The following is a 26,356-nucleotide window of genomic DNA, read 5'->3' on the forward strand; positions in this document are numbered from 1 at the left end:
AGACGGGTGTCTGCGTGGCATGTTGTAAAGTAAGAGACTGGGTATGGAATTTTCCAGAGCAGCCCCGGTGCCCCTACTACAGTGCCTGGTGTGCAAAGGATACTTGATACCCATTCACTGGCGGCGGTATTTCCCATGACTCTTATTTCCAGTTCGTATTTTAGTCTCTGTTTTTCCATCTTGTTTACTTTAAGCTTGAAGATCTACAGCTTTATCCTTTTATGCTAAAGCCCAGTGGAGGGGCCTGAGGCAGTGGGAAGAGGGAAGCTGGATTTGAACCGAGGGAAGCTGGAAAGAACGTTTTAATGGCGGCTTCTTCTCCTTGGCCCTGTGCTGCTTTGGGCGAAGCTACATCTGCAATATGGGATTCACTTCTGCTTTATGGGACTGTTAGAGCCAAATGAGAAAATATATACCCAAGAGCCAGCCGCGGGGTGGAACAGGTGTCAGGTGCTTCGCCTCTGGACCTCCCTTTTTAGTGCTCCAGAAACGGTCAGTCCCTGCTATTGACTTGTCCTCAGGGCCAAGGATGGCAGCAGGATGGAGAAGGTCTGTGTCCCTGAGGCAGACAGGTGTGCGACTTTCTATACCAGTGATAGGATTTGACCTGTAAAAAATACCTGTGAGATACGGGTTCTGTTTTCTGGAAGGATTTGGCCATAACCTGACTTTCACTGAGTATGCACTATTTGTGCAACTAGCAAGAAATGTAATTTGGGGAGAAAAAAATGCTTAGAAAGGGTTGCAAGTTAGGGTGCTTCCCAGTTATTTTAAATATTTCCTGTTTGTGTTTTTGCTGTTTAATAGTGTGAGATCTTCAAAGAACACTGCAGGAAGAACGCATTCTGCAAAAGATGTAAGTTATGTTCGTATTTTAATGTGATTCTCCTGTAACCGATGATATGAAATAACGTGTTTCGAGGGAAGCTTTGACTCTTCTAGATTTCACTGGGTAAACTCAGTTTTATTGTGATAAAAAGCATATTCCTTTTCCTTCCACTTTTACCAGTATATTGGAAGAAATAACCACTGTTAACCTTTTGAATCTTTTTTTCTGAGCCTTGTTTTTTTTTTTTCCAATTTGGATAATTAATATCCTACAAAAATGTGCTCAACTCTCTGTATTTTGCTTTTTTCACTCAATCACTTCTCCATTTGTTTCCCACAGTTGTTTGTGATTTCATGCTGTTGATTTAGTCCATATTATAGTTTCTGTTTAGGGTCTTAAAATAAATGTATGTTAAAAGCGGGTACATTTTCTTCAGCACTCTGCAAAGCTCATTTCATATTATTTTCCAATGGCTTATCTACTTGGCAGTAGAAACCCACATCAACGACATTGAGAGTGGCTGCTTTCTGCGTGCAGGGAGTTGGGGGCTTGTCTACTCTCTGCCCTAATCTCCTGTCTTTTTTTTTTTTTTTTAAGATTTTATTTATTTGACACAGAGAGAGAGAGAGATCACAAGTAGGCAGAGAGGCAGGCGGAGAGAGAGGGGGAAGCAGGCTCCCTGCTAAGCAGAGAGCCCCACGCGGGGCTTGATCCTAGGACCCTGAGATCATGACCTGAGCGGAAGGCAGAGGCTTTAACCCACTGAGCCACCCAGGGGCCCCTGTCTTTTGAGCTCTCTCTCCACCTGCTGCCCTAGCCCCAGCCTTCGGGGGTGGCTCTTGTGTGACCTCTTTCTTCCCTCGAAGGCAGCTGTGTGCCGGAGGCCAGTTTGCCGCAGGGAGGATGGAGGGTCTGTAAGTGGGAACGTTGTGTTTGTTGTTGTTGTTTGGTCAGTTTATTCCATCTTCTTTCTGTCTTCCAGAATTTTCTTATGCTTTCTCATCTGTTAATGGCACCTTCCACATTTTCCAGAGTTGAGATGGAAGTTTTTCTCGTTTTCTGTATGTTTTGATCCATTCATGAGGATTTGGGATAGCAAACTTTGTGGGGCTTGTTAGTATATTGAACCATAAACCCTTGGTTGGCAATTTCCAGCCCTGTGGGTCCTTGTGAACTCTCAGGTATATGGGCATATTTCTGGAGCGGGGGCCCAGAGCTCTGCCAAGATCCAGAGTCGGCAAACTGTGGCCCATGGGCCAAATCTTGCCTGCTCCCTGTGTTTTGGACAGCCCTGTGAGCAGAGAATGATCTTTATATTTTTAAATGGTTGAAATAAAATCAGAAGAAGAACATCTCATGATAGGGGAAAATGACGCGAAATTCAGTTTTCCGTATTCATAAATAAAGTTACTGCAACACAGCCCTGTTTATTCTCTCTGCATTGTCGCCGTCTGCTTTCAGACCACAGCGGCAGAGCTGAGTAGTTGCAACAGGTGCAGAGCCTAATATATTTACTGTCTGGTCCCCTACAGAAAACTTTGCCAGCCCCTGCCCCGGTTTATAAAAGGGGTCTGTGTCTCTCCCCGCAACAGGTGTTAAGGATCACTTCATTCGGCAGCGCGATAGCAGAATTATCCTCACTGGATAAATCAGCTCATAATGGTCCTGGTAGAGCTCATTCAATGACTTTGCTTTTGTCTACTTTTAGAAAGCTGGCCCAACGCAGAAGCCCACTGATGTGTTTGATTTCCCCGATAATTCTGTTATCTCCAGCATCGACAGGCTGGGTGAAAATGAGAAAGATGAAGAACCTTACGAAATCTTTGGTCAGTATTTTAAGTCTTTATCCTAAAGTTTTATAAAGTAGTGTATCCTCAAACCTTTAGGCCAGTTACTGGTAAAAATATGGGAATATCTTCAGATCTAAAAATCGGCTGTCTGCATAGGACTGTAGTGTTGGGGGGAGTACTTGATAATTTGAGTTAGTTTTCCTCACTTCTCGGTACATTGGGACTACGAACTCCGTTAAACATTTATCAGGATGGAACTCTCCTGGTAGCATCCGTCAAGCCAGTCCTATCGGGACACCCATCATAGCATTCTGTAACGAGGAGAATGGGAACTGTTTCTTACTCCATACCACCAACGGAGTCATTCAGTAAGGGGCCTGAATTTAGGGAGAAGAGGGGTAATTTTCCCTTTTCCTTGATACACCAGGCAGAGGTTTCCTTCAGGAGAGCCAGGGGAGAGCTTCGCCTGTGTTCCCGGGAGTGTGAGGAGAACAGGGCTGTACTGGGTTGACCAGGGGCACGTGAGTTGTCCGGCTGGGACTGCTTCTGGCTGTGCCCTCTGTGGCCACTCCACAGGCCAAAACATGGCAGAAAGTGCCAGGTGCCCCCCCACGGAGATCAGCAGTGATCAGACATTGTTGCTGGAAAAAATCTTAAGGGCATTTTGAAAACCTGTACTCTGACTTATTTTTCATTTGGTCTCTAATATCTTCTAGTCTGTTCTTAATGAAAGAATAGTGTATGTTTTATAAGCATTGTCAGAATACATCTTTTGTTATGGCTTGATTGAAGTGTTTTAATTAAGGAAATTGAAATGTAAAATATCCAAATCCAAAGGAAACCACATAAGTTTTTTATTTTTCATTTTTATTATTATTTAGAGAGGGGGACATGGGGGAAGGGCAGAGGGAGAAGCAGGCTCCAGCCCAGCACGGAGCTTGATTTCACCACCCTGAGATCTTGACCTGAGCAAAAATCATAAGCCCAGATGCTTAACTGACTAAGCCCGCTGGGGCGCCCTCACAGAATTTTTTAAATTGAGATGTAACTCACTTACCCAAATTCCCCATTTTCAAGTACAATTCAGTGGGACTCTGGTGTAGTTACAGAATTGTACAACCGTCGCCCCTGTGTATTCGAGAACCTTTCATCACCCCAGCAGGAAAGTGTACCCATTGGCAGTCCCGCCCCGCCCCCTTCCCCCGGCCCCTAGCGGCCCTCCACCTCCTTCCTGGCTCTGGGTGTGCCGGTCCTGCCCTGTTCGTTTGTGACTGGCTTCCTTCATTCTGCCTAGTATTTTCAGGGTCCCTATGTCCTGTAGCGAGAATCAATACTTTGTTCCTTTTAAAAACATTTTCGTTCAATAATCCATGGCTTGGATACTCCTCGCTTCGTTCTCCACCTGGCTGGTTTCCCCTGTGGGGCCAGTGAGTTATCCTGCCATGAACATTCATGCACAGGCTTGTGCACGGACCTGGGTTTCCCTTTCTCCCGACTTTCCAATTCTGGCCGTGACCGTCCAGTGCTGTCTCAGTGTGTTTTTGTGGTAACCTATACAGACCATAAAACTGACGGTTTTCGCCATTTTTAAGAGTATGGTTCTGTGGCATCAGCGCTGTCCTCACCATCTACCTCCAGAACCTTCCCACTTCCCCCTGAGGGTCCGTGCCCGCTGGACCAGCAGCTCCTGACTGTCCACGCCTCCCAGCCCAACTTGTCACTTCTAGAAATTCGACTACTCTAGATATGAGAGGATTTCTACAGTATTTTTCCTTTCATTCCTTTTATTCCCGTCCATTTAACAGTATGTCTTCAAGGCCCACCTGTGTTGTAGCATGAGTCTGAATTTCCTTTTTTTTTTAATATATTTTTAAAAGATTTTATTTATTTATTTGACAGAGATCACAAGTAGGCAGAGAGTCAGGCAGAGAAAGAGGAGGAAGCAGGCTCCCTGCTGAGCAGAGAGCCCGATGTGGGGCTCGATCCCAGGACCTTGGGATCATGACCTGGGCCGAAGGCAGCGGCTTAGCCCATTGAGCCACCCAGGCGCCCCTTGAATTTCCTTTTGAAAACTGAATCCTGTTCCACTCTCTGTGTACCGCCATTCGGCTGTCTGTGGACACTCGGGTGGCTTTTATGTTGTGATGACTGTGAATCCGACCTCTGTTAGAGTCCCTGCTTTCACTCTGGAGTGTAGACGCCAAAGTAGGGTTGCCGGATCCTGTGGTCACTTTGTTGAGGCCTCGCTCTGCCGTCTTCACGGAGGCAGCAGCATCCCCGTTATACAAACACCGCGGTCCGCCAGGGCCCCGGTTTCCCCGCGGCCTCACTTGGGTTTTGTTTTGACAGTGGGCGTGAAAGGGTCCCCTCGCGGTGGTTTTGAATTGTGTCTCCCCAGTGGCTAATGATCTTGAACATCCTTTTACGTGCTTGTTGGCCATTGGTGTGTCTCTTTTAAGAGTTGTCTCTTCAGATAATTTCTCCATTTTTATTTTTGTTTTTAAAGATTTTTTTTTAAAGATTTTTAAAGATTTTATTTATTTATTTGACAAAGAGATCACAAGTAGGTTGGGGGGGAAGCAGCCTCCCCACTGAGCAGGGAGCCCGATGCGGGGCTCTATCCCAGGACCCTGGGGTCATGACCTGATCCAGAGGCAGAGGCTTAACCCACTGAGCCACCCAGGCGCCCCCATTTATCCATTTTTAAGCTGGATTATTTATCTTATTAAAATTGGGTTCTCTTTCCCTGTGTGAGAGTCCAGCATGGGTGACTGGCTGCATACGGAGATTCAGGATTGGTTTATTTCTTTTTTATTCTTTGTTATTTGCAGCATCAGCAAATCCCTTTGTCTGGCTGAGGGCAGCGCAGAGCCTATCCCTACCTTTAAAATCATGCATGGATAGTGTTCCTCGCTTGAGCAGCTGTTTGCTGGAACACCTGTCTAGAGTCTACACCACGAGCTAAGATTTGAGCATGGAGCAGTGGTCACTTGGCTCTTACCAGGCACCCTGCAGCTACCCCTGGCCGCCTCCCTCCCTCCCCCAAGCCCCCCCTGCCTGAGGAGGGAGGAGTGTCCCCCCTTACTCGGAGCCATTTGCGGTGCCTTTCCCAGAGTGGGGTCTCACATAGAGCCCTGACGCTCCTCCCAGTGAGGACCGAGGACCCCAGGCTTCCCACTCACATTTCTTTCAGCTCATTGAGAAACTCCCACAGAGCGTGTCCATACAGTAACAGGTGAACACTGATAAACGTCCACGTGTTTACTAGTGAAACGGTTTAAAATGCTTAGCGTTGAGGTGCGAGCCCAAAGACCTTTGGGGAGTCTGTCGCCTGTGTGGTGGGAATGTTCACACTGAGGTTTGGAACAATGAGAAACGCTGCTCAAGCTGCCAGACTTTTAAAGTTGTGCTTAAAAAAAAAAAAAAAATCTCTTGTAGACCCTCCTCTACACAGCACCGCGATATATGCTGATGAAGACGAATTCTCCAAGCACTGCGGGTCCTCCGTGCCCTCGACTCCTCAAGGAAAAGAGGCGGAGAAAGGGTAGGATTCTGTTTCAAGTGCTGGTCGAGCCGTGGTCAGTGGGATGTCCCTGAGAAGCTCTCTGAGACAGGCGCTTAATGACTACAGCTTTTCGAAGATCTCTGGAGCCAACTTGGGTCTTTCCTCCAGAGAACCGGTGCACAAAAACTTGTTCTCAGAAATTAACGTGACTTGTAGTAACTAACTGTAGGCACGTATTTCCGGTCACAGGAAACAGGCCTGGGGATGTAGTTACAGCAGCGGGACTACAGCTAATACCTTGTACATTGGAAAGTTGCCGGGAGAGTAGATCTTAGCAGTTCTCCTCACAAGAAAAACAAATTCTGTAGCTCTCTGTGGTGACAGATGTTAATTAGAGTTACTGAGGAGAACATTTTGCTGTGTGTACAAGTAGCAAAGCATCGTGTTGTACACCTGAAGCTAATATGTCAATGATACCTCAATTTTAAAAGTCAAATTTATTTTATTTTTATTTTTTATTTTTTTATAAAGATTTTATATATTTATTCGACAGAGGGAAAGATCACAAGGAGGCAGAGAGGCAGGCAGAAAGAGGAGGAAACAGGCTCCCTGCTGAGCAGAGAGCTCAATACGGGGGCTCGATCCCAGGACCCTGGGATCATGACCCGAGGCTAAGGCAGAGACTTTAACCCACTGAGCCACCCAGGCGCCCCTAAAAGTGGGATTTAATCTAAAGAGCCCCAAAGTCATTATAATGGACACCGGCCTATCCTACAGAACATGCTTACGAAGGGGGTTTTAGCTTTGAGGTAAAACAAGGAGGGAGGGGGGAAGCCTTTTTTATTTTTTATTTTTTATTTTTTTAAGTTTTTATTTTAGTTCCAGTCGCCAAGTTCTCCTCACAGGGGGGCACTGCTGATCCCATCACCCATTTCACCCATCCTGGCACCCTGCTCCCCTCTGGGCACTGTCAGTTTGTTCTCTGTAGTTAACAGTCTGTTTCTTGGTTTGCCTCCTACTCTCTTTTTTTTTTTTTTCCCTTCGCTCCTTTGTTTCTTGAATTCCGCATGCGGGTGAAATCAGACGGTGTTTGTCTCTCTCTGACTGACTTCACTCAGCGATACTCTCCAGCTCCATCCACGTCCTTGCGAAAGGCAAGATTTTGGTTTTCTGATGGCTGAGTAACCTACACTGGATGTGTTTCCCGCTTGATCCATTCACCAGTCGATGGCCCCTTGGGCTGTTTCCACAGTTTAGTTATTGTAAATAACGCTGCTATAAGCATCAGGATGCATGTATCCCTTTGAATCCGTGTTTTTGTATTTGGGGGGTCACTACCCAGTAGTGCAGTTTGCTGTTTAGTTTTTGGGGGAACCTCCATACCGTTCTGCACAGTGGCTGCTTCTGCATTCCCACCAACAGGGCACGAGGCCCTTTCTCCACAGCCTCGCCCACACCTGTTGTTTCTTACAGCCTCGATTTTAGCTGTTCTGACCCTAGGTGTAAGGTGACAGCTCACTGAGTTTTGATTTGTATGTCCCTGATGGTGAGTGATTTTATTTATTTGACAGACAGAGATCACAAGCAGGCAGAGCAGCAGGCAGAGAAAGGGGGAAGCAAGTTCCCCACTGAGCAGAGAGCCCGATGCAGGGCTCGATCCCAGGACCCCGGGATCATGACCTGAGCCGAAGGCAGACGCTTAACCCACTGAGCCACCCAGGCGCCCCTTGCAAGTTCCTTACGTACTTAGGATACTAACCCTTTATCATTTGCAAATATCTTCTCCCATTCATTAGGTTGTCTTTTAGTTTGGTTGATTATTTCCCTTGCTGTGCATAAGCTTTTCTCGTCTTGGTGAAGTCCCAGTAGTTTATTTTTGCTTTTGTTGTTTCCCTTGCCTCAGGAGAAGTAGCTAGTAAGAAGTTGCTACTGCCAATGTCAAAGAGGTTACTACCTCTAGGCTTTCTACGGTTTCCGGTCTCACAGTTAGGTCTTTCATTCATTTATATGGACACGAAGGGGAGTTAGGGCATCAGGGACGCACCGGGGAGAGAGTGGCGTTTAGCAGGACTCGTGGAGGCATCAACCTCTAGGCCCCAGATCCTCACCAGGGACATTTGGGTCTTTGTTCCTTGATCTCTCCCTCGCCTCTTTGTGTGCACAGGTGAGGCTGCTCTCTGCTCTCTCCACCCGCCCAACAGTGTTACTCTCCTGGTTTTAGCTACCCAGATGCCACTGCGCTCCTTGTCTGTCTGTCTGTCTTGCCCAGCCTTTCTCTGGGGCCTGCCATGTCCTGCAGATTGGCCATATGTCCCTAGATGCCCACGGGCACCTCGGATTCAACAAAGGCAAAGCCAAGCTCAGTCCTTTCCTCTCTCACCCAGTGTCAGCAAGCTCCTTTGACATTCTCTAGATTAATGGTCCTGCTGTCACCTGAGAGTCATCCCGGCAGCCTCTGTTCTCTGACCACTCTTATTTGTCCTCTCCGTACCCCGGCCCTGGCCTAGGCACTTGGCTTCTCTCGCCAGCGTCCCCTGCCTGCTGTCCCTTATCTCCAGAACTGCTCTCTCCCCTCCCGCCCACCTGCCCCACAGCTTCCAGTGCCGTCTTTCTGAACGGCCAGTCTTCTCTCCCTGGTATGCCTGCTGGCTCCAGGGGGCCCGCCATGTTCTGTCTGCATGGCGTGGAAGTTGGCATTAAATGAATGTTGAGTTGAGTGACAAAATGAACTCTCATCTCTCTTTGGAAATTTAGGGTTTTGTTTTGTTTTTCTTTTTAAAGGGAAAAAGAAGGTCTTCCCTTTTATATCCCCTGTGATGGGCCTGGTGTCTGTGGACTTCGCTTTCAGTCCATCAGATGATGGCCCGTATAGTTCCCCGGGAGTGGGAACACGGGGAAGGTGCAGTTCCGGGGCATGACCACAAGGTGGTGCAGTTATGGCGCTTACTTGCGCACCGAGAATAAACTGACGGGGCCTGGGCGTGGGATGGTGTGGGGATGACCCGAACGTCCGGAAGGTGGCAGACCCGCCCAGGACAAGCGGAAGTCTCCTCATGGAACTGAGCTTGTTTTAATATTGGACGAGCAACTTGTACAAGACATGTGAAAAAAAAAAAGTATAAGATACTACTGATGTTTTGTTCTCTGGTACAGGTCAGACACTTACAAAATCGAAGCAGGTGAAAACACGTCTACAGAGATGAGGGCCAAAAAGGTATGTAGGAGTGTATCTTGCAGCAGATTTCCCATTTCGATGGGATGCAGAGAAAATGTGCTATAACCACATTTTACATACAGAATGTTACATTGCAGAAGATACTTTTACTGTAAAAAGGGAATATATTTTCATATATCTTAGATGCTTTTATTTATAGAGGCTCGAATGTCTCTGTCCCTAGTTGATTTTCATAGTGTTCATGTCATGTGTTTAGATCACGATCCACAAAGGCCGCGTGAACTGTGGGGAGCGTTTCTTGGGACTCTTGGGTCTGGGTCGTCCGCACCCTTCCCTGCCCCCGGCCACCGACCCGGTCACCCCGTTGCCACCTTCCTGTTATGTTCGAGCTGGAAGGTGGCGAATGAGCAATGTGGACTTGACCGGGGCTGGCCACTATTGCCGGAGGAGGATAAAGCGTTTGTATTTTCTAAGCCAGTAATGCTGCTTTCTCGCCATAGCCAGGAAGGAGAGTCAGGCCCATTAGCGATGACCCTGAAAGCACTGAAGAAGAGACTGTAAGGAGGAAAGTTCAACCAGCAGAGAAAATAAGGACACAGCCAGATACACCCCATACATCCTCGGAGCTTCCAGAGAAACCGGCTGAGTCGGTCACTCCTAAACACATCAGACCCCGGAGCGCCAAGTCCGCTGTTGAAAAAGAGCCCGGGACAGAACCATGTCATTCGGTAAGAGCGTGTCCGCCATTGCCCTAGAGGGAAGAGGAGGGTTGACGGAAAAATGTTTAGGAGGAAAACAGCATTTCTTCTCTTTCCCTTTGTTTCTTTAAAAAGATAAGTTTTATGTTTTTGTTATAAAAAAATATTTGAGAACATTCAGAAGGTATGGAAAGGAAGATAAAATCACCCACAGTCCCGTCTCCTGAAAGGAGCCACCCTGCTCCTTGGCCCAGGCTCCTCAGCGCCTTTCCTGCACTTTCCTCAGCCCCGGGTGACCAGCCTCGGGCACCTGTGTTCTAGGCTGTGGTCTTAGCGCTCGCCGTTTCGTTCACGAGTGTGCCGTAGTTAATCTCTTACTGATGAATGGTTGCAGTTAAAAAAAAAATTTAAGCGCTTTCATGAATTTCTTTCTAGCTAAATCTTGGTATACGTCCTCCATCATTTCCTTAGGAAAAAAGTGGCTAAGATAAGATGTCTGGGTCATAATCACTCTGTTTTAAATTCTTGACATTTAGTATCTTTTGGTCAAGTTCTCAGTATGTCCTTTTATTCATTTGCCTTAATGTTTTGAATAATTCATCCTCCTGTTCAAAAAAAAAATATTTTTAAAAGATTTTATTTATTTGACAGAGATCACAAGTAGGCAGAGAGAGGGGAAGGGAAGTAGGCTCCCTGCAGAGCAGAGGACTCTGAGATCATGACCTGAGCCGAAGGCAGAGGCTTAACCCACTGAGCTACCTGGGCGCCCCTCAAAAAAAAATGTCAAGTTTAATGTGTTCGTGCTGCATCATGGTCCACTTACCGTCTTCCTCACCCAGGAAATATAGATGCAAGTGACATTCTATATAGGTTCTTATGTGTTCTTCCCGAGTTTCCTTCTGCCCATATAAATAAATATGGATGTATTTTCTTTCAGTTTCCCCTTTCTACACAAATAGAAGCATATTATACATGTTGTTTTTCCTCTGATTGGTCTATCTTGGTCAACATCCCATATAAACTTGAATTTGCAGATGTTTGAGGTATTCTGGGAATGTGCTCTCAGGTCAAAGCGACTGACCTACGTTCAGATATTATGTCCCCTTATAGGCCTTTAATGGTGGGGGAATAGTCTCCTTTTTACAAAGCAGGGTGTTTGTTTTTAAGATTTTATTTGAGAGAGAATGAGCAGGGGGAGGGATGGAGGAAGAGGGGGAGGCAAGCTGGCCACCGAGCAGGACCCTGCGATCATGACCTGAGCTGAAGGCAGACGCTTAACCGGCTGAGCCACCCAGGTGGTTTTTAATACCCCAATTTTGTGGATTTGCTTTAGTTCTCTAGAGTTTTGCATCATGAATTTTGTAGCTTTGTTGTTTTCTTAATTTTAGACTTAGAAGTTACAGAAATGGTGCAGGAATTTCCCACGTGTTTTTTACCCAAATTCATCTAATTCTTAATTAAAAAAAAAAATTTGTAAAACGATTTTATTTATTCATGTGGGAGACAGAGAATGAGCAGTGGGGAGGGGAAGAGGGAGAGAGAGAGAGAAGTAGATTCCCTGCTTGAACAGGGAGCCTGGTGCAGAGCTGAATCCCAGGACCCCAAGACCGTGACCTGAGCCAAAGGCTTAACGACTGAGCCATCCAGGCGCCCTGATTCCGACTTTTTACATTATCAAAGCACAGTGAGTAAAACCAGGACTTTAGGGCACCTGGGTGGCTCAGTCCGTTCATCGTGTTCTGTTTTCGCTTTCTTACGGTTTTGGCGGCTCTGGCGTTCCTCAGCTCGTGGTCACATCACCACAGTGTCTGCCTTCGGTCTTCACGTCATCTTCTCCTTCGTGTCTCATCTCCCTCTGCCTCTCGAAGGGGCCTTGTGGTGACTCTCACGGGCACGGACGTGTCTTACGGGGCACCGGTCACTGCATACGGGCTTCGCGAAGTGACCGACCCTCCCTTCTTCCTCCCGCTTTCCTTCCCTTTCCCCCTCCTTCCCTCTGTCATTATTTATGGGCGCTGGTGCAGAGGGAGAGAGAATCCCAAGCACGGTCCAGGCCCAGCACGGAGCCCTGCTACTGCGACCTGAGCCCAAATCAAGAATTCACCAGTGGAGCCACCTGGCAACACCCCCCTTCTCTGCACATTTGAAATGGCAAATTGGTCAGTGACACTGAAAACAAAGCAATAAAAGTTTGTCCAATTTGCAAATCAGAAAAATTTTGGGGGGAAAATATCAGAGTCACAGAAAACTGTGACAATACCAAAGGATCTACAATATATATAATAAGAGTACTGAAAGAAGAGTCAGAATGGGCTAGCAAAATTAAAAACACGACTGGAATTTTCCAACTTACAGATCCAAGAAGCTCAGTAAACCCTTAAGCAAGATAAAGCCATACGTAAGCATATCAGAGTTAAAATGCCAAAAAAACAAAGAGAGGCAGAAAACCTTGACAGCAGCCGGAGAAAAGAGACAGAATAAATACAGGGGGAGCAAAGACCAGTCTCACAGCCAGATCACAGAAACAAGAGAGACCAGAAAACAACAAGAGCTGAGGGGAAAAAAGTCACCCCAGAATTCTACGTCAGTGAATACATCCTTTAAAAAAGGGTGAATAAACATACTTTCAGATAAAGAGAATTTTAGAGAATTTGTTGCCAGCCGATCTTTGTTAAAAGGATGCTACAGGATGTTCTTTAGGCTAAGAAAAAAGGTATCAGAAGGAAATGCAGATCTATAGGAAGGAGAAAAAGACAACTGGAAAAGAAAAGTCAATCAAAGGATTACAAAGTGGGGTGTTTGGAGGGGGTGCCTGCTGGCTCAGTCGGCAGAGCAGGAGACCTCAGGATCGTGAGTTCGAGCCCATGTTGGGCTTGGAGCCTACTTGAAGAGACTAAATTCTAAAAAAATGAGTGGGTAACAGAAACTATGTATTTTTTTTCTTCTCGTAATTTCCTTAAGAAACAGTTGTTTCGAGCAAAAATGACAACACTGTAAGGTTGGGTTACAACGAATGTAGAAGTAAAACCTGTGACCAGAGCAGCACAGACGGTGACAGATAAAGGGAAGAATGCGGTCATGTCATGAGATTCATGTGGTGGGAAGTAGTTGACTCTCAGGAAGCAGAATGTATGACGTGTTCACATACTGATTCTAAGTAGCCTTTGTTAACTCAAGGATGCACATTTTTAACCCAGAAGCAACCATTCTTTAAAAATTCAGAGGCATAGCTGAGAAGCCAATTGAGCAAGGAAAATGGAAAACCAAAATATGTTCAGTTAATCCAAAATTAGCAACAGAAGAAAAAAAACAAAAGGCCAGTGGAAAACAGTAGGGAGGATGGTAGACTTGAACCTAATGATACTTAAAATTACATCAAAAGCAAATGGGCTTCTGGAGAGTGTGCAAGAGTGGGGTGAAATAGGTGAACGGAAGACAAAGATCAATATGGCCGACTTACACCCAACCACAGTAACAGTTGTACATCAAAAGGAAGTGCACTAAACATTCCAACTATGGGGCAGAGACTGGCTAACTATAGGCTGCTCTGCAAGAGACAGCTTTAAAGACAGAAGCAAGAGCGTCATGGCTTAGTGAGACGGCCTTAGTGTCGTCCCCCTGCCCACCACATCAGTGTCAGTGGGGCATCCAGCCACAGAGAACAGTGTCTGTGTGGGAGCTGTGGGATTCCACACAATACGCCCAGGGACCTAAGTCCCTGGAGGGAACCGTGTCTTGCCAACACCTGTATTTTGGCCCACGGAAGCTGATTTCAGACTTCTGCCCCACAGAACTGTTGGAGAATTTCTGTTTCTGTTTTAAGCTACCAAGTTGTGGTAACTATAGCAGCCACGGGAAACTGAAACATGACCCAGTGACTCCTCAGTTCTGTGCTCTTTGGTTCTAGAATTTCCATTTAGTTTTGTTTTCTAAATATAGTTTCTCTGCTAAGGTATCCTGGGTTTTTGTAGTCATTTAGACCACCATTTCCTTTTACTTCTTTGGGACATATCTGTGACATCTGCTTCAATGTCTTTGCCCTGGGCTGACTTGGTGTTCATTTCTCTTGAGTATTTTTGTTTTGTTTTGACTGTGGGTCACATTTTTTGTATAACATTATTAATTTAGTACTTTCGGATTGTGTATTGGATACTGTTGACAGGTTGTTGAGACTCTGAATTCTGTCGTCATCTTAGGAATGTTGACTTTTTATCTTTATCTTTTGTTAGGGTCAATTTGTGGAAGGCCTAACATATTTTCCAAGCAGCTCAAACTCTCTGCGACTCAACCTCTGCTATAATTGTTGCATGATAAATTACCACAAACTTTGTGACTTAAAACAACACAGTTATGACTCACAATTTCTGTAGGTCACAGGTCCAGGCCACCTTAGCCAGATTCTCCACTCAGGGTCCTACGAGTCTGAAATCAAGGTGCTGGGTAGAACAGAAATCTTATGTGAGACTCCTGGTCCTCACGTCAGATCATTCAGATTGTTGGTAGAATTTAATTGGTTGCCTTTGCAGACCTGAGGTCCTTGTGTTCTCTCTGGTTGAAGCTGGGGGTCACTGTTAGGTCTTGGTCTCATGACCCTAACATGGCAGCTACCATCTAAAAAAGCCAAAGAATCTCTCCAGTCAGCTACAGTGGAGTCTTCTATACGGTGACCTAAGAGGAAGAATGAGCGCCCCATCTTATTCACAGCAGCCACCCACACGCAAGGGGAGGGAGTTCTACAGATCCCTGGGGGGTCATTGTTGAATTCTGTTTACAACCTCCAGGCTCTTTCTAGTGAATCTGGTCTGAGATTGGTTTTAGGGTTTGTTAGGGTGGGTCTAGGGTAGGCCTTACTCAGGGTAGTGTTTCTCAATCCTGTTGAATTACAGTGCTGCCTAAAAAGCCTTTTTAGTTTATTTCTTAAAAATTTTTATTTATTTAAGAGAAAGAGCGCAAGCCAGAGGATAGGGGAGAGGCAGAGGGAGAAGCAGACTCCTCGCTGAGCAGGGAGCCTGAGGCAGGACTGGATCCCAGGACCCCAGGATCATGACCTGAGCCCAAGGCAGACACCTAACCAACTGAGCTACCCAGGTGCCTGCAAGGCAACCATAGTTAAAAGCCAACTGGAAGTTTTATTTACTTTTTGAGACCATTTAATTTTTCAGTGTCTCTTTGTATTAGATTGTATACATAATAATTTAGAACTAAATGAGGAGGGTTGCTGGGCGGGGGGAGCATGGGAAGGATGGGGTGGCTGGGTGATGGACATTGGGGAGGGTCTGTGCTATGGTGAGTGCTATGAAGTGTGTAAACCTGGAGATTCACAGACCTGTACCGGGGCAGGTAATACATTATATGATAATAAAAAAATAATTTAGAACTAAATGAGAGTAACAGCCAGAATTAAGTGATTAAGTGTTTGATAATACTGTGCTCAGAATACTTACGTTTTAAGAGAAGGAAAACTTTTCTTAAACATCTTTGCAATTTTTTTTTTGTAGAAAACTCAGAAAAAGGTGTTTTGTGGCAGAAAGAAGAAATCAAGAAGTGAAGCCAGAGACTCAGGTACAGAATAGTGTTTTATACCTTATCAAGCATTCAAGAATTTTATTTTAAAAACTTTGTTAAAGTAGTAAATTGTAAGTATATAAAATTGCTACTTTAAAAAGCTAAAAATATGTGTATTTGTAGTAACTGATTTTTAATTTTCAACCTACAACAAAGCTGAAGGACTCTTATAATATGTATTTATAGTGTTAGATTTTACTGTTACACCTGCTTTATCACCTTAATTTTTCATCACAGTGTTGAAACCTTGCTGAACACATAACGTGGTTTCACCCTTCTGAAAAGGTTCTTTTTTTTTCCACTTGGCGTAACTTCTTTGAGATTCATCTGCATTGTTCTGCATTTTTATTGATATAAGTCAAAATTTATTGAAAAATGGGAGGAAAATAAAGCATTTTCTCTCCATTTCTTTTAAAAGATAAGTCATATATGTTTAGAAAATTTGGAAAGTGTAGAAAGGAAGAAAAAATCACCTACAATCCCATCATCCAAAAAGAGCCCCCCTGCTTTCTGGTGTATACTCTTCAATCCTTTTACCTCAGCTGCCCACCCCAGGTGGGATCTTATCCTTATCATTAAGTATCATACAACCCAATTTATTCAGTGCTTGACCTTTTGCCCACATTACTAAAACCAGATCAGCGCACTGAGGAATCTCTGTGTGTTCCAGAAGTGATCTATTAGGTAGATTAAAATTACGGAACTGTAATTAACAAAGAAGAGCTGTGTGACCAGTGGTGTTGGGTGGCAGCGGACCAAGTAAAGGGAGAACAGGGAGCTCTGAGTCAGCAGTGCGTTAGGCTCTTTTGGCAGAAATGGGAGAACCAAGGAGAGGGCAGTGAGTGACCTCGGAGCTTGCACTGGCTTAGGGAGAAGTGAGTTGGCTCCTTCCATGTGCCTCTCCAACTGCAGCTCTTTTTGGCAATTTGGTGGGACAGTTTTTGTTGTAGGCTTTCAGAACCCTGGGCCTAGAGCCAAAATATGTTCAGTATATTAAATGGACTTAATATTCTTAATATTAATATTAATATTAATATTAAGAATATTCTTAATATTCCAGATCATTCCGACTCTGAACCTATTTGGTGTCTGAAAGGAAAGAAAGCCAGTGACATCTCAGAGTTAGATGTCGTTTTGTCTGCCTTTGAGAAGACCATCCTGGAGTATGAGTAAGTCTTCCGACATGATATACGTGCCCAGTGAACGTTCCTTGAAGCATCACTTTGCTCATCCCATGGCTTCTGATGTGTTTTCATCACCTAGTTGAAGAATTTTTATATTTCCATTATAATTTTTTCTTTAATCCTGTGAATTATTTAGTAGTATGTTTTGGTATGTCCAAAAATGTGACTTCTTAATTTATATTTTTATATTAACCTTGCATCTTAAAACATGTGATCAGATTTGAGAGACTGGTGATATTTTCTGTAATTTTGAGGCTTTCTTTATAGCCTAGCACATAATCCATGGGGAATCTAATTATTGGATCTATGTCAAATCAGTATTATTTTTCCTGATTCTTTTATCAGTTTATGCTATATATATTTAGAGACTGTTCTGTTAGGACATCACATTTAATTGCTCTGTCTTGTAGTCTGAACATTTTATCCTTCTATAGTACCCTCTCCATTCCTAAAAGTGTTGTGGTCTCAAAATCTGTTTTATCTGATACCAGTATCGTGTCACTAGATTTCTTTTCTAAGATTTGCTAGAACTTACATTCTTTTTACTTCCTTTTATTTCCAGCCTTTGTCTGACCTTAAAATAATTTTTTATAAGAAATAGTAAAGTTCAGGGGTACCTGGGTGGCTCAGTCAGTTAAGCATCTGCTTTTGGCTCAGGTCCTGATCTCAGGGTCCTGGGGTCCAGCCCTGCATTGGGCTCCCTGCAGTGGGGAGCCACTTCTTCTCTCCCTCTGCCCCTTTCCCACTGCTCCTGCTCTCTTTCACACATGCACTTGCGTGTACTCTCTCTCAAATAAATAAAATCTTTAAAAAAAAACAGTAAAGTTGAAATCCAATGTGTCCATCTTTCTTGACTTCAGTCCATTTACATACAATTACCAATATATTTGGAAGAATGTGTTGATGTGTTGTTTTTACTTTAGTTTTTTTGGTTCTCCTTTGATGTTTTTAGTTGTAACTTAAAAAAAAAAAATAGAATCTATAACTCTCCACTAGAAAGATTAGAACTCTGGCAAGCTCTCTTAACTCTTGGTCACCTCTCCCATTCCCCTACCCCAGAGATTTTTAATTCTGGGGTAAGATACATTGTTTTCTCTTCTCTATTTTTACGACCACAGCAAACCTTATTAAGGCATTTATTTGCTCACCTTTATTTCATACATTTCTTATGACAACCTTTGGTAATGTCTCTTTTCTTATTTAAGTGTTTATCCCAACATTTTTGAGTGTGGCTCTTTGTGCTGTAAAAATGTCTAAATCCTTTGGATTATTTTGGTCATGACATTGAATTTGAAGGACAGTTTAGCTCAATATAGTATTCTAGGTTCCAAATCATTTCCTTAAATACTTTCGAGTCACTGTTCCTTTGTCGTCTTTTGCATCTAGTGTTGATTTGGAAAATTTGGTGTCTGTCAGTCTTGTTTATATGTAATCTGCTATTTTTCTCTAAGCTTTTAGAATATTTTGTGTGTGATATTCTTTAATTTCACTCTGTTGGGTCTCACTTTTCCAGTCGAAGGTGGTTCTTTTTTACTCCAAAATTTAAAATATTTTTGTTCTCTCTAATGCTATATCCTTGTCCTCTGCTTTTTCTAGATTTCCTCAGTCTAGAAACAAGAACTTTGCTAACTTGCTATTTCTCTGGTATTTCCAAAATGCCATTTATCCCATCTACCCAGTCCTGTAATGTAGCCTTAGGGCTTTCTGTCTAACATTTCTATTTGGTTCCCTTTATGTCATGTTATATGTTGCTACTATCCTCCGTAGAATATTTATTAGGCTAATTTCAAAATACTGTGTTACTATTTTGAAGTACCTCCTGCTCTTAGAATTTCTGATCTAATAATTTGTTTTCTCTTTAATATAGTTGTGTTCCTCTAGCTGGTGAGCTTATGTACCTCAGTCTGTCAGCTTTTCTGTCACACAGACAGTGTATATAAGGGAAGACCAAGCCGTGATTCCTGTCCATTCCCAGGAGTGCCAGGGAGGGAGCTGGCTAAGGCCTAGGGAGGAAAGCCTCACTTACCCCACCTGGTAACCTGTCTGGTCCGGGCTTACGCTTGGCCCTCCAGCTCCAGTAGTGTTAGGAGCTGCTACAATCCTTAGATTATCATTCTCCAGCCCTGGGGGTTTGGCAGGGGAACGGGGAGGAGACAACCGGCCTCAGGTAGTCTCCACGTTGCTTTCCAGGGCCCGTAGTCGCAGCCCAGGTTTGACTCTCGAAGGCACAGGGATAGAGACAGACATTGGCTGCGGCTCTTCGGTGCAGCTTGTGAGAATCATGCTGGGGAAGAAGCGGAGGCCAACCTCGACATCTCCCTTCTGGTGCTGGGCCACAGCCCCGGTCCCTCTCACCGGTTCGCCCATTCTAAATACCTCCTCCTCTCACCTCAGCGTTTTTCACAGCTTCCCCCATTTTGAGGGAGTTTTCCCTCTTTGGTTCTTCTGGGGTTGATCTTGGGGAAAGGAGCTAGCCTGTCACGCTAACTTAGCGTCTTTGTGGGAATTGTCTGTTTTATTCTTCCGTAGTGTATGTTCTCTTTGGTACTGTGCGCTCTAAAGCCAGTGTGCGGTTCAGTTGGTACAGGTCTCTGACCATAGACCAGCTCTTGACTGTGTCACTCTTCCCACTCATAAATCTCTTCAAAGGAAGAAAAGACTTAAAGATTTCTGATATTTTAGCAAAATGGCAATATCTTACCTTTTAGCATAGTGTTCTTGATGTAAGAAATGATTTAGAAGAGTTGTAGTATTTTTGTTAGCCCTTTTTTTTTTTTTTTTTAAATAGACTCCAAGCCCAGTGTGGGACTTGAACTCATGACCCTGAGATCAAGAGTCGCATACACTAGCGACTGAGCCAGCCAGCCACTTGATGGACTTTTTTTTAAACTTGAGTAACATATAATGTATAATTTGTTTCAGGGGTACAGGTCCGTGATTCATCAGTCTTATACACATACCCTTGTGTTTTTGTCATACCGCATGATTCTGGTAGAATCACTGGTCTTGTTTTATTTTCTTAACCTAAAGTATTCTCAACCACATGAAAAGTTTTATTCAAAATCAAGTTAAATATTTGAGGGTGTACTGTTTTTAATACCCTATATCTGGAACCCACACCTGAATAATTTGCTAAGTTTACAGATTGTAAGCAATTTACCAATGTATATATAATTAGGGAGATAGGCCATGAAATGCAGACATGACAAACATAGGCTATTTTATAACTGATTCAGTTAGTTATTTGTAAGGAAGTGACTGGATTTTTAAGGTACTAGAATTTGAAAAAGTTGGGTCCGGCTATTGTATGTAGACCACCACCATTTCAGTTGGTATAGTCTACTAAATTTATTATCATTGTAAGCCATATACAGAAAGATCTCACCAGTTTTCCTAATTTTTTATATATTTTTAACATCTTAAAGTCATGATTTCATATTTATATTAGAAATACCTTTTTTAAAGGTAGAGCTGATGAACTTTTTAATTGTGAATTTTACTTTTAAAATTTATTTTTATTTAAATGTGCATTTATGTACCATAAAATTTACCATCTTAACCGTTTTTAAGTATACAATTCAGTGTATTGTATTCAGTACTACTATTATTAGTAGTTCAGTAGTATTCAGTACTACTATTCAGTAGTGTTAAGTACTTGGTTTGCTTTCTCAAGATTGTTTTGACTATTTGGTGTCCTTTCAGATTCCATATGAAGTTTAGGATTTTTATTTTCTGTTTCTGCGAAAAAGCCATTGGAAATTTACTAGTTTCTGTATTGAATCTATAGATTGCTTTGGGTAGTATGAACATTTTAATAGTATTAGGGCTTCCAGTCCATGAACATGGGATGTTTTTCCTTTTATTTGTATCCCCAATTTCTTTCAACAATGTTTTTATAGTTTTCGGTGTATAAATATTTTACCTCCTTGGTTAAATTTATTTCTAAGTAGGGGCGCCTGGGTGGCTCAGTTGGTTAAGCAGCTGCCTTCGGCTCAGGTCATGATCCCAGCGTCCTGGGATCGAGTCCCACATCGGGCTCCTTGCTCGGCAGGGAGCCTGCTTCTCCCTCTGCCTCTGCCTGCCATTCTGTCTGCCTGTGCTTGCTCTCTCTCCTTCTCTCTGACAAATAAATAAAATCTTAAAAAAAAAAATTTATTTCTAAGTATTTTGTTCTTTTTGATGCTGTTGTAAATGGGATTGTTTTCCTAATTACCTTTTTGAACTGTTCATTGTTAGTATATAGAAATGCAACTGTTTTCTGTATGTTCATTTTTGTATCCTGCAATCTTGCTGAATTTGTTTATTCTAACAGTTTCTGTGTGTGTATGGGATCTTCAGGATTTTCTACATATAAAATCATGTCCTCTATGACAGAGGTAATGTTACTTCTTTTCCAGTTGGATACCATTTAGTTCTTTTTCTTACTTAATTGCTTTGGCTAATATTCCCAGTACTGTGTTGAATAGTAATGGCAAGTGAGGCATCCCCACTTTGTTCCTGGTCTGAGGGCAGTAGCTTTTAACGTTCACCACTGAGTATGATGTTAGCTGTAGCCTTTTCATGTATAGCCTTTATATTGATGTAATTTCCTTCTATTCATAGTTTGTTGAGAGTTTTTATTATGAAAGGGTGTTGGATTTTGTCGGGTGTTTTGCCTCTATCAATTGAGATGCTCATATGGCTTTTGTCCTTCCGTTCTGTTATTGTGTGTTGCATTGATTGTATTTCTTATGTTGAACTATCCTTGCATTCCAGAAATCCACTTCATGATGTATAATCATTTAAATGTGTTGTTGAATTCCCTTTACAAGTATTTTGTTGGGGAGTTTTGCATTAATAAGGATATTGGTCTTTCATTTTTTCTTTTAGTATCTTTGTCTGATTTTGGTGTCAGGGTAATGCCAGGCTCATAAAATAAGTTTGGAAGTGTTTCCTTCCCCCACTTAAATTTCTTGTAAGAGTTTGAGAGGGATTGCTAATTCTTTTTCAAATATTTGGTAGAATTCTCTAGTGAAGCCACCTGGTTTGGGGTTCTCAGATAGGAGGTTTTTGATTAGTGATCTAGTCTCCTTTATCAGCCATGTTTGAACATATTTTTAAATTTCTTCCTGATTCAATCTTAGCCGATTTTATGTTCTTAGAATTTCTGCATTTCTTCAAGGTTACCCAGTTTGTGGGCTTGTAATTGTTCACAGCAGTCTCTTATGAGGCTTTTTACTTCTGTGGCATCAGTTGTAATGCCTGCTCTTTCATTTAATGAGTCTTTTTTTTCTTAGTCTATCTAAGGATTGGTCCGTTCTGTTGATCTCTTCAAAAAACTATTAGGTAAATTCTTTTTCCTGTTTTTCATTTTATTTATTTCTGCTCTAATTTTTACTGTTCTTCATATGCTAGTGCTAACTTTGATCTTTTTCTAGTTTCTTGAGGTGTAAAGTTAGGTTGTTGATTTGAAGTATTTCTTCTTTTTAATGTATGTGTTTATTGGTATTAGCTTCTTAGTACTGCTTTTGCTGCATCCCATAAGTGTTGGTAATTGTTTTTGTTCTCATTTGTTCCCAAGATATTTTCTGATTTCCCTTGTTATTATTTGAACAATTGGTAGTTCAAGGATGTATTGTTAATTTTCACATATTTGTGAGTTTTCTGGGTTTCCTTTTGCTGTTGATTTCTAGTTTTGTTCCACTGTGGTCCCATAAGACACTCAGTATGATTTCAGTTGAATTAAATTGGTTAAGACTTATTTTGTCACCTAACATGTGATCTGTCTTGGAGAATGTTCTATGTGCTTGTCAGAAGAATATGGATTCTGTTATCGGATGGAATGTTCTATGTAGGTGATTTAGATCCATTTGGTTTATAGTTTTGTTCAAATCTCCTGTTTCTTTATCTTCCTGTTTTATCTTCTGTCTGGTTGATGTATTGTTGAAAGTGAAGTATTGAAATAACGTACTATTCCTGTGTTACTACCTGTTTCCCTCTTCAGTTCTGTTAATTCAGAATTGTTGAATTGCTCCAGTGTTGGGTGCACATGTAGCTTTTATATTTTCCTGGTGAACTGACCCTTTATTCATTACATAATATTCTTCTTTTGTGACTATTTTTGACTTTGTCTGTTTTGTCCAATGTAAGTGTGGTCACCACTGCTGTCTTTTGGTTACCATTTGATGGAGTATCTTTTTTGCCTTTAGCCTATATATTTCCTTACCTAAAAAGTGAGTCTCTTGTAGACAGCATGCAGTTGGATCTTTTTTTTTTTTTTCTTTTTTAAATCTAGTCAGCCACTTGATTTCTCTTGATTAGGGAATTCCTGATAATGACAGACTTACTACTGAATTCTTTTGTTTTCTCTAAGTCTTATAGTTGTTTAGTTCTTTTCCTCTCTCCTCACCTTCCTTTGTGTTTCATTGATTTTCTTTTTTCTTTTTTTTTTTTTTTTTGTAGTGACATGTCTTGATTCACTGTTCTTTTGTGCTTCCGTAGATTTTGTGTGTAAATGTGTGTGCATACATTGGGGGTGACATAAATGATATAAATGATTTTAATAGCAGTCTGCTTCAAAATGATAACTTAACCTCAGTCACCTACAAAAGTTCTTTATGTCTCCCTCCTTCACTCTATGGGGATAAATAACACTTTGTTATTGATAGCACAGATTTCACCTTTTTGTTTTTTTACCATTAGACACAGTTTCATAGTTTTTATGCTTTTATCTTTTAAATTCTATATCAGTATTAAAAGTGATCTGTGCATTACTAGCACAGTTTTATGGGGTCTATATCCATCTGTATATTTACCTTTACCAGAGACCTTTATATTTTCATATACTTTTGTGTTATTGTCTGTTGTCCTTTTTTTTCAACTCGAAGGACTCCCTTTAGTAATTCTTATAAGGCAGGTCTAGTGATGATGAACCCAGCCTTTGCTTATCTGGGAAAGTCTTTATTTCTCCTTGATTTCTGTAGGATAATTCTGCCAGGTATAGTATTTTTAGATGGCACTTTTTTCTTTCAGTGCTTTGTACACATCATCCCATCCTCTGCTGAGAAATCCACTGACAATGTTATGGGAGTTCCTTTGTACATGACAATTTGCTTTTCTCTTGCTACCTTCAGGATTCTATTTTTGCCTTTGAATTTTGACAGTTTGAATATCATGTGTGTCAGTGTGGGCCTCTTTGGGTTCCTCTTAGCTGAGGTCTTTTGAGCTTTCTGAATTTGGGTGTCCATTTCCATCCTCAGATTTGGGAATTTTGGAGCATTTCTTCAAACATGTTCTCTGCTCCTTTCTGTTCCTCCTTTTCGGGGTTACTTGTAACACACATAATGGTGGATTGAATGGTTCCCGTAAATCTCGAAAGTTCTCCACTTCATTCTTCTTTTTGTTCTTCCACCTTGATAGTTTCAAATGACTTGGTAATTTTCAAATGCCATTTCTTTCCTCTGCTTGATCAAATCTACTGTGAACCCATCTCGTGACTTTTTCAATTGTCATTGTATTATTCAGCTCCAGAATTTGATTCTTTTTATAAGTTTTCTTTGTTGACATTCTCATTTTGTTTATGCACCATTTTCCTGATGTATTTTATTCATATGTTTTCTTATAGCACATTGAGCTTCATTAAGATTACTATTTTTGAGTTATGAATTTGCTTATGAATGTTATGTATTTGTTATGAATTTGCTAATTTCCATTTCTTTATTTAAAGTCTATTTCTCGGGATTTTTCCCCCACTTGATTGGGTTATGTTTTGTTTCTTCTAGTGCCTTATTTTTTGCAGTGTTTTGTACATATAAAAAGCAGCCACCCCTCCCAGTCTTTACGTACTGGATTTGTACAGGGGAAGGCCTTTGCCAGTCAGCCTGGGTGGTCCCTTAATCCTTTCTGGGGGTGTATCTTCTTTGGGCTTGAGCATGCAATTTTCCAACTAGAGAGGTTTTGCTTTTTTTTTAGGGATTTGTAATCTCTGAAGACTAGAGCTCCCTCTGGTGTCTCTCGGTGGTACTGTAGGTTCTGTCGTGCTGCAATAAGGTGCAGAGCTCCTTTGTGGTTTCTCCGACCAGAGGCATCCAAAATATTTCCCTTATCACCACTGCTCTACTTCAGGTGACACAGAAACCATTCCAAATGTTGGATAACCTTCTTCTCTTCTCTTTCCCTGCCAAGGGAGAAGGTATGAGCTGGGCCATTTGTCCTGCTATCCTGTGAGTGGCATTGCTGCTTCTCTTACTACAGCAGCCGCTGAGCTCTCTTCTCCACGGCAGCCAGGCATTCCCAAGTATGCTGCTTCCGTTAGCCTCCGGGATTGGGAATGATGGAAGGGAGGCCCTTGGGCAGACTCCGAGAAGCCAGAACCTTAGACTTTTCTTTTCTTTACCACGCACGGAGCTTGCTGGCTTGGAAGGTGGGCTGTCCAAGTTGATATGAAGCCACCTTTCTTACCTGTTTCAGTAGGATTGTTCCTGACTTTGAACTTGCCTGCAACTTGATTGGTTTCTCATAAGGCCTTTTGGGCTATATATAGTTGTTAAATTGGTATCCCTATGCGGGGAATCTGGCCTGGGGCTTTCTATTCCACTATCTTGCTGATGTCACTAGAAACACACTTCTAACACTTTTTTAATGAGACCTTTTACAAAGATCTGTATTTAAAAGTACAGGCCTTCTCTTGTGTCACGCTTCGCTTAGCCCCCTTCTCCTGAGTATCTTTTCCTTCTCATGGATCTCCCCCAAGAGAGAAACCATTTTCTAATCACCTGTCATTTATACAGAATATTTGTTACTTTCGATTCAAAGGACCCTTTCTAGTACCCTACGGGGCTGAGGCAGAGTAGGGGGTTCACGGCTGTCCTGGAAGATGGCTGCCACTGCTGCACACCGGGGATGTGTCATGCAGCCGTGAGCACACCAGACTGGGAGCCTTGGGCCCTCCTCTGAGGACGGGGACCAGAACCAGTTTGTTAGGGTGAGCTCTGCACAGTTTTGAAGAACTGTATGTTCAGCTGTGTTAGTGCCGCTGACTTCTCCGTACTTACTTCTTGGGCAGTCCAGATGTGTCACACAATTATACCTCCAGTTGTTGGCAGGCAGGGAGGGGCTGAAGTCTCCCGCTCATTGGAACCAGTGCCAGGAAAGGACGGGGACTGGCTGTCCACCTTTCTACGTCACTTGCCTTCACCTGTGGACATAGCCAGTATCTGGGAGTGAAGCTAACCACATACTCCAAGGCTTAGGGAAAAAGATTTCCTGTTCCTTCTCTTCTGTTGAGGCTGTTTGTAGTGTTTCGGGTTTTTTTAAGATTTTATTTATTTGAGAGAAACAGCATGAGCTGGGAAGGTGGGGGTGTAGAAGGAGCAGAGGGAGTGGTATACTCTATGCTGAGCAGGGAACCCACCACTGGGCTCGATCCAAAGACCTCACTCAGGATCATGACCTGAGCCTAAGGCAAACACTTAACCGACGTAGCCACCCAGGCACACCTTTAGTTTTTTTTTTTTTTTAAGCCTGAGAACTGTCTCTAGCCATCCTGTTTTAGATCTTCAAAATGGAGTATGTCTAATTGTGGTTTGTTGATGTGCTAAGAAAATGAAACACACCTTTCAAAGTCCTTTAT

General features: G+C 42.6%; 1 protein-coding gene across 3 annotated transcripts in view; it reads left to right on the forward strand.

Annotated features, from left to right (window-relative positions):
* The window catches only part of CENPU (centromere protein U), a 34,226-nt gene that overhangs the window by 2,128 nt on the left and 5,742 nt on the right, over positions 1–26,356 (forward strand). For 2 of the 3 annotated variants that reach the window (XM_032328943.1, XM_032328945.1), the window contains 7 exons: positions 808–856; positions 2,538–2,655; positions 6,058–6,163; positions 9,278–9,338; positions 9,800–10,027; positions 15,496–15,559; positions 16,623–16,731. In XM_032328943.1, coding sequence (XP_032184834.1) covers positions 808–856; positions 2,538–2,655; positions 6,058–6,163; positions 9,278–9,338; positions 9,800–10,027; positions 15,496–15,559; positions 16,623–16,731 — 735 coding nt within the window. Of the gene's footprint in view, positions 1–294; positions 493–807; positions 857–2,537; positions 2,656–6,057; positions 6,164–9,277; positions 9,339–9,799; positions 10,028–15,495; positions 15,560–16,622; positions 16,732–26,356 lie in introns of those variants that run through there. The other variant, XM_032328944.1, reaches the window with a different exon arrangement.

The sequence above is a fragment of the Mustela erminea genome, chromosome 21, assembly GCF_009829155.1.
Source record: "Mustela erminea isolate mMusErm1 chromosome 21, mMusErm1.Pri, whole genome shotgun sequence".
Lineage (NCBI taxonomy): Eukaryota > Metazoa > Chordata > Mammalia > Carnivora > Mustelidae > Mustela > Mustela erminea.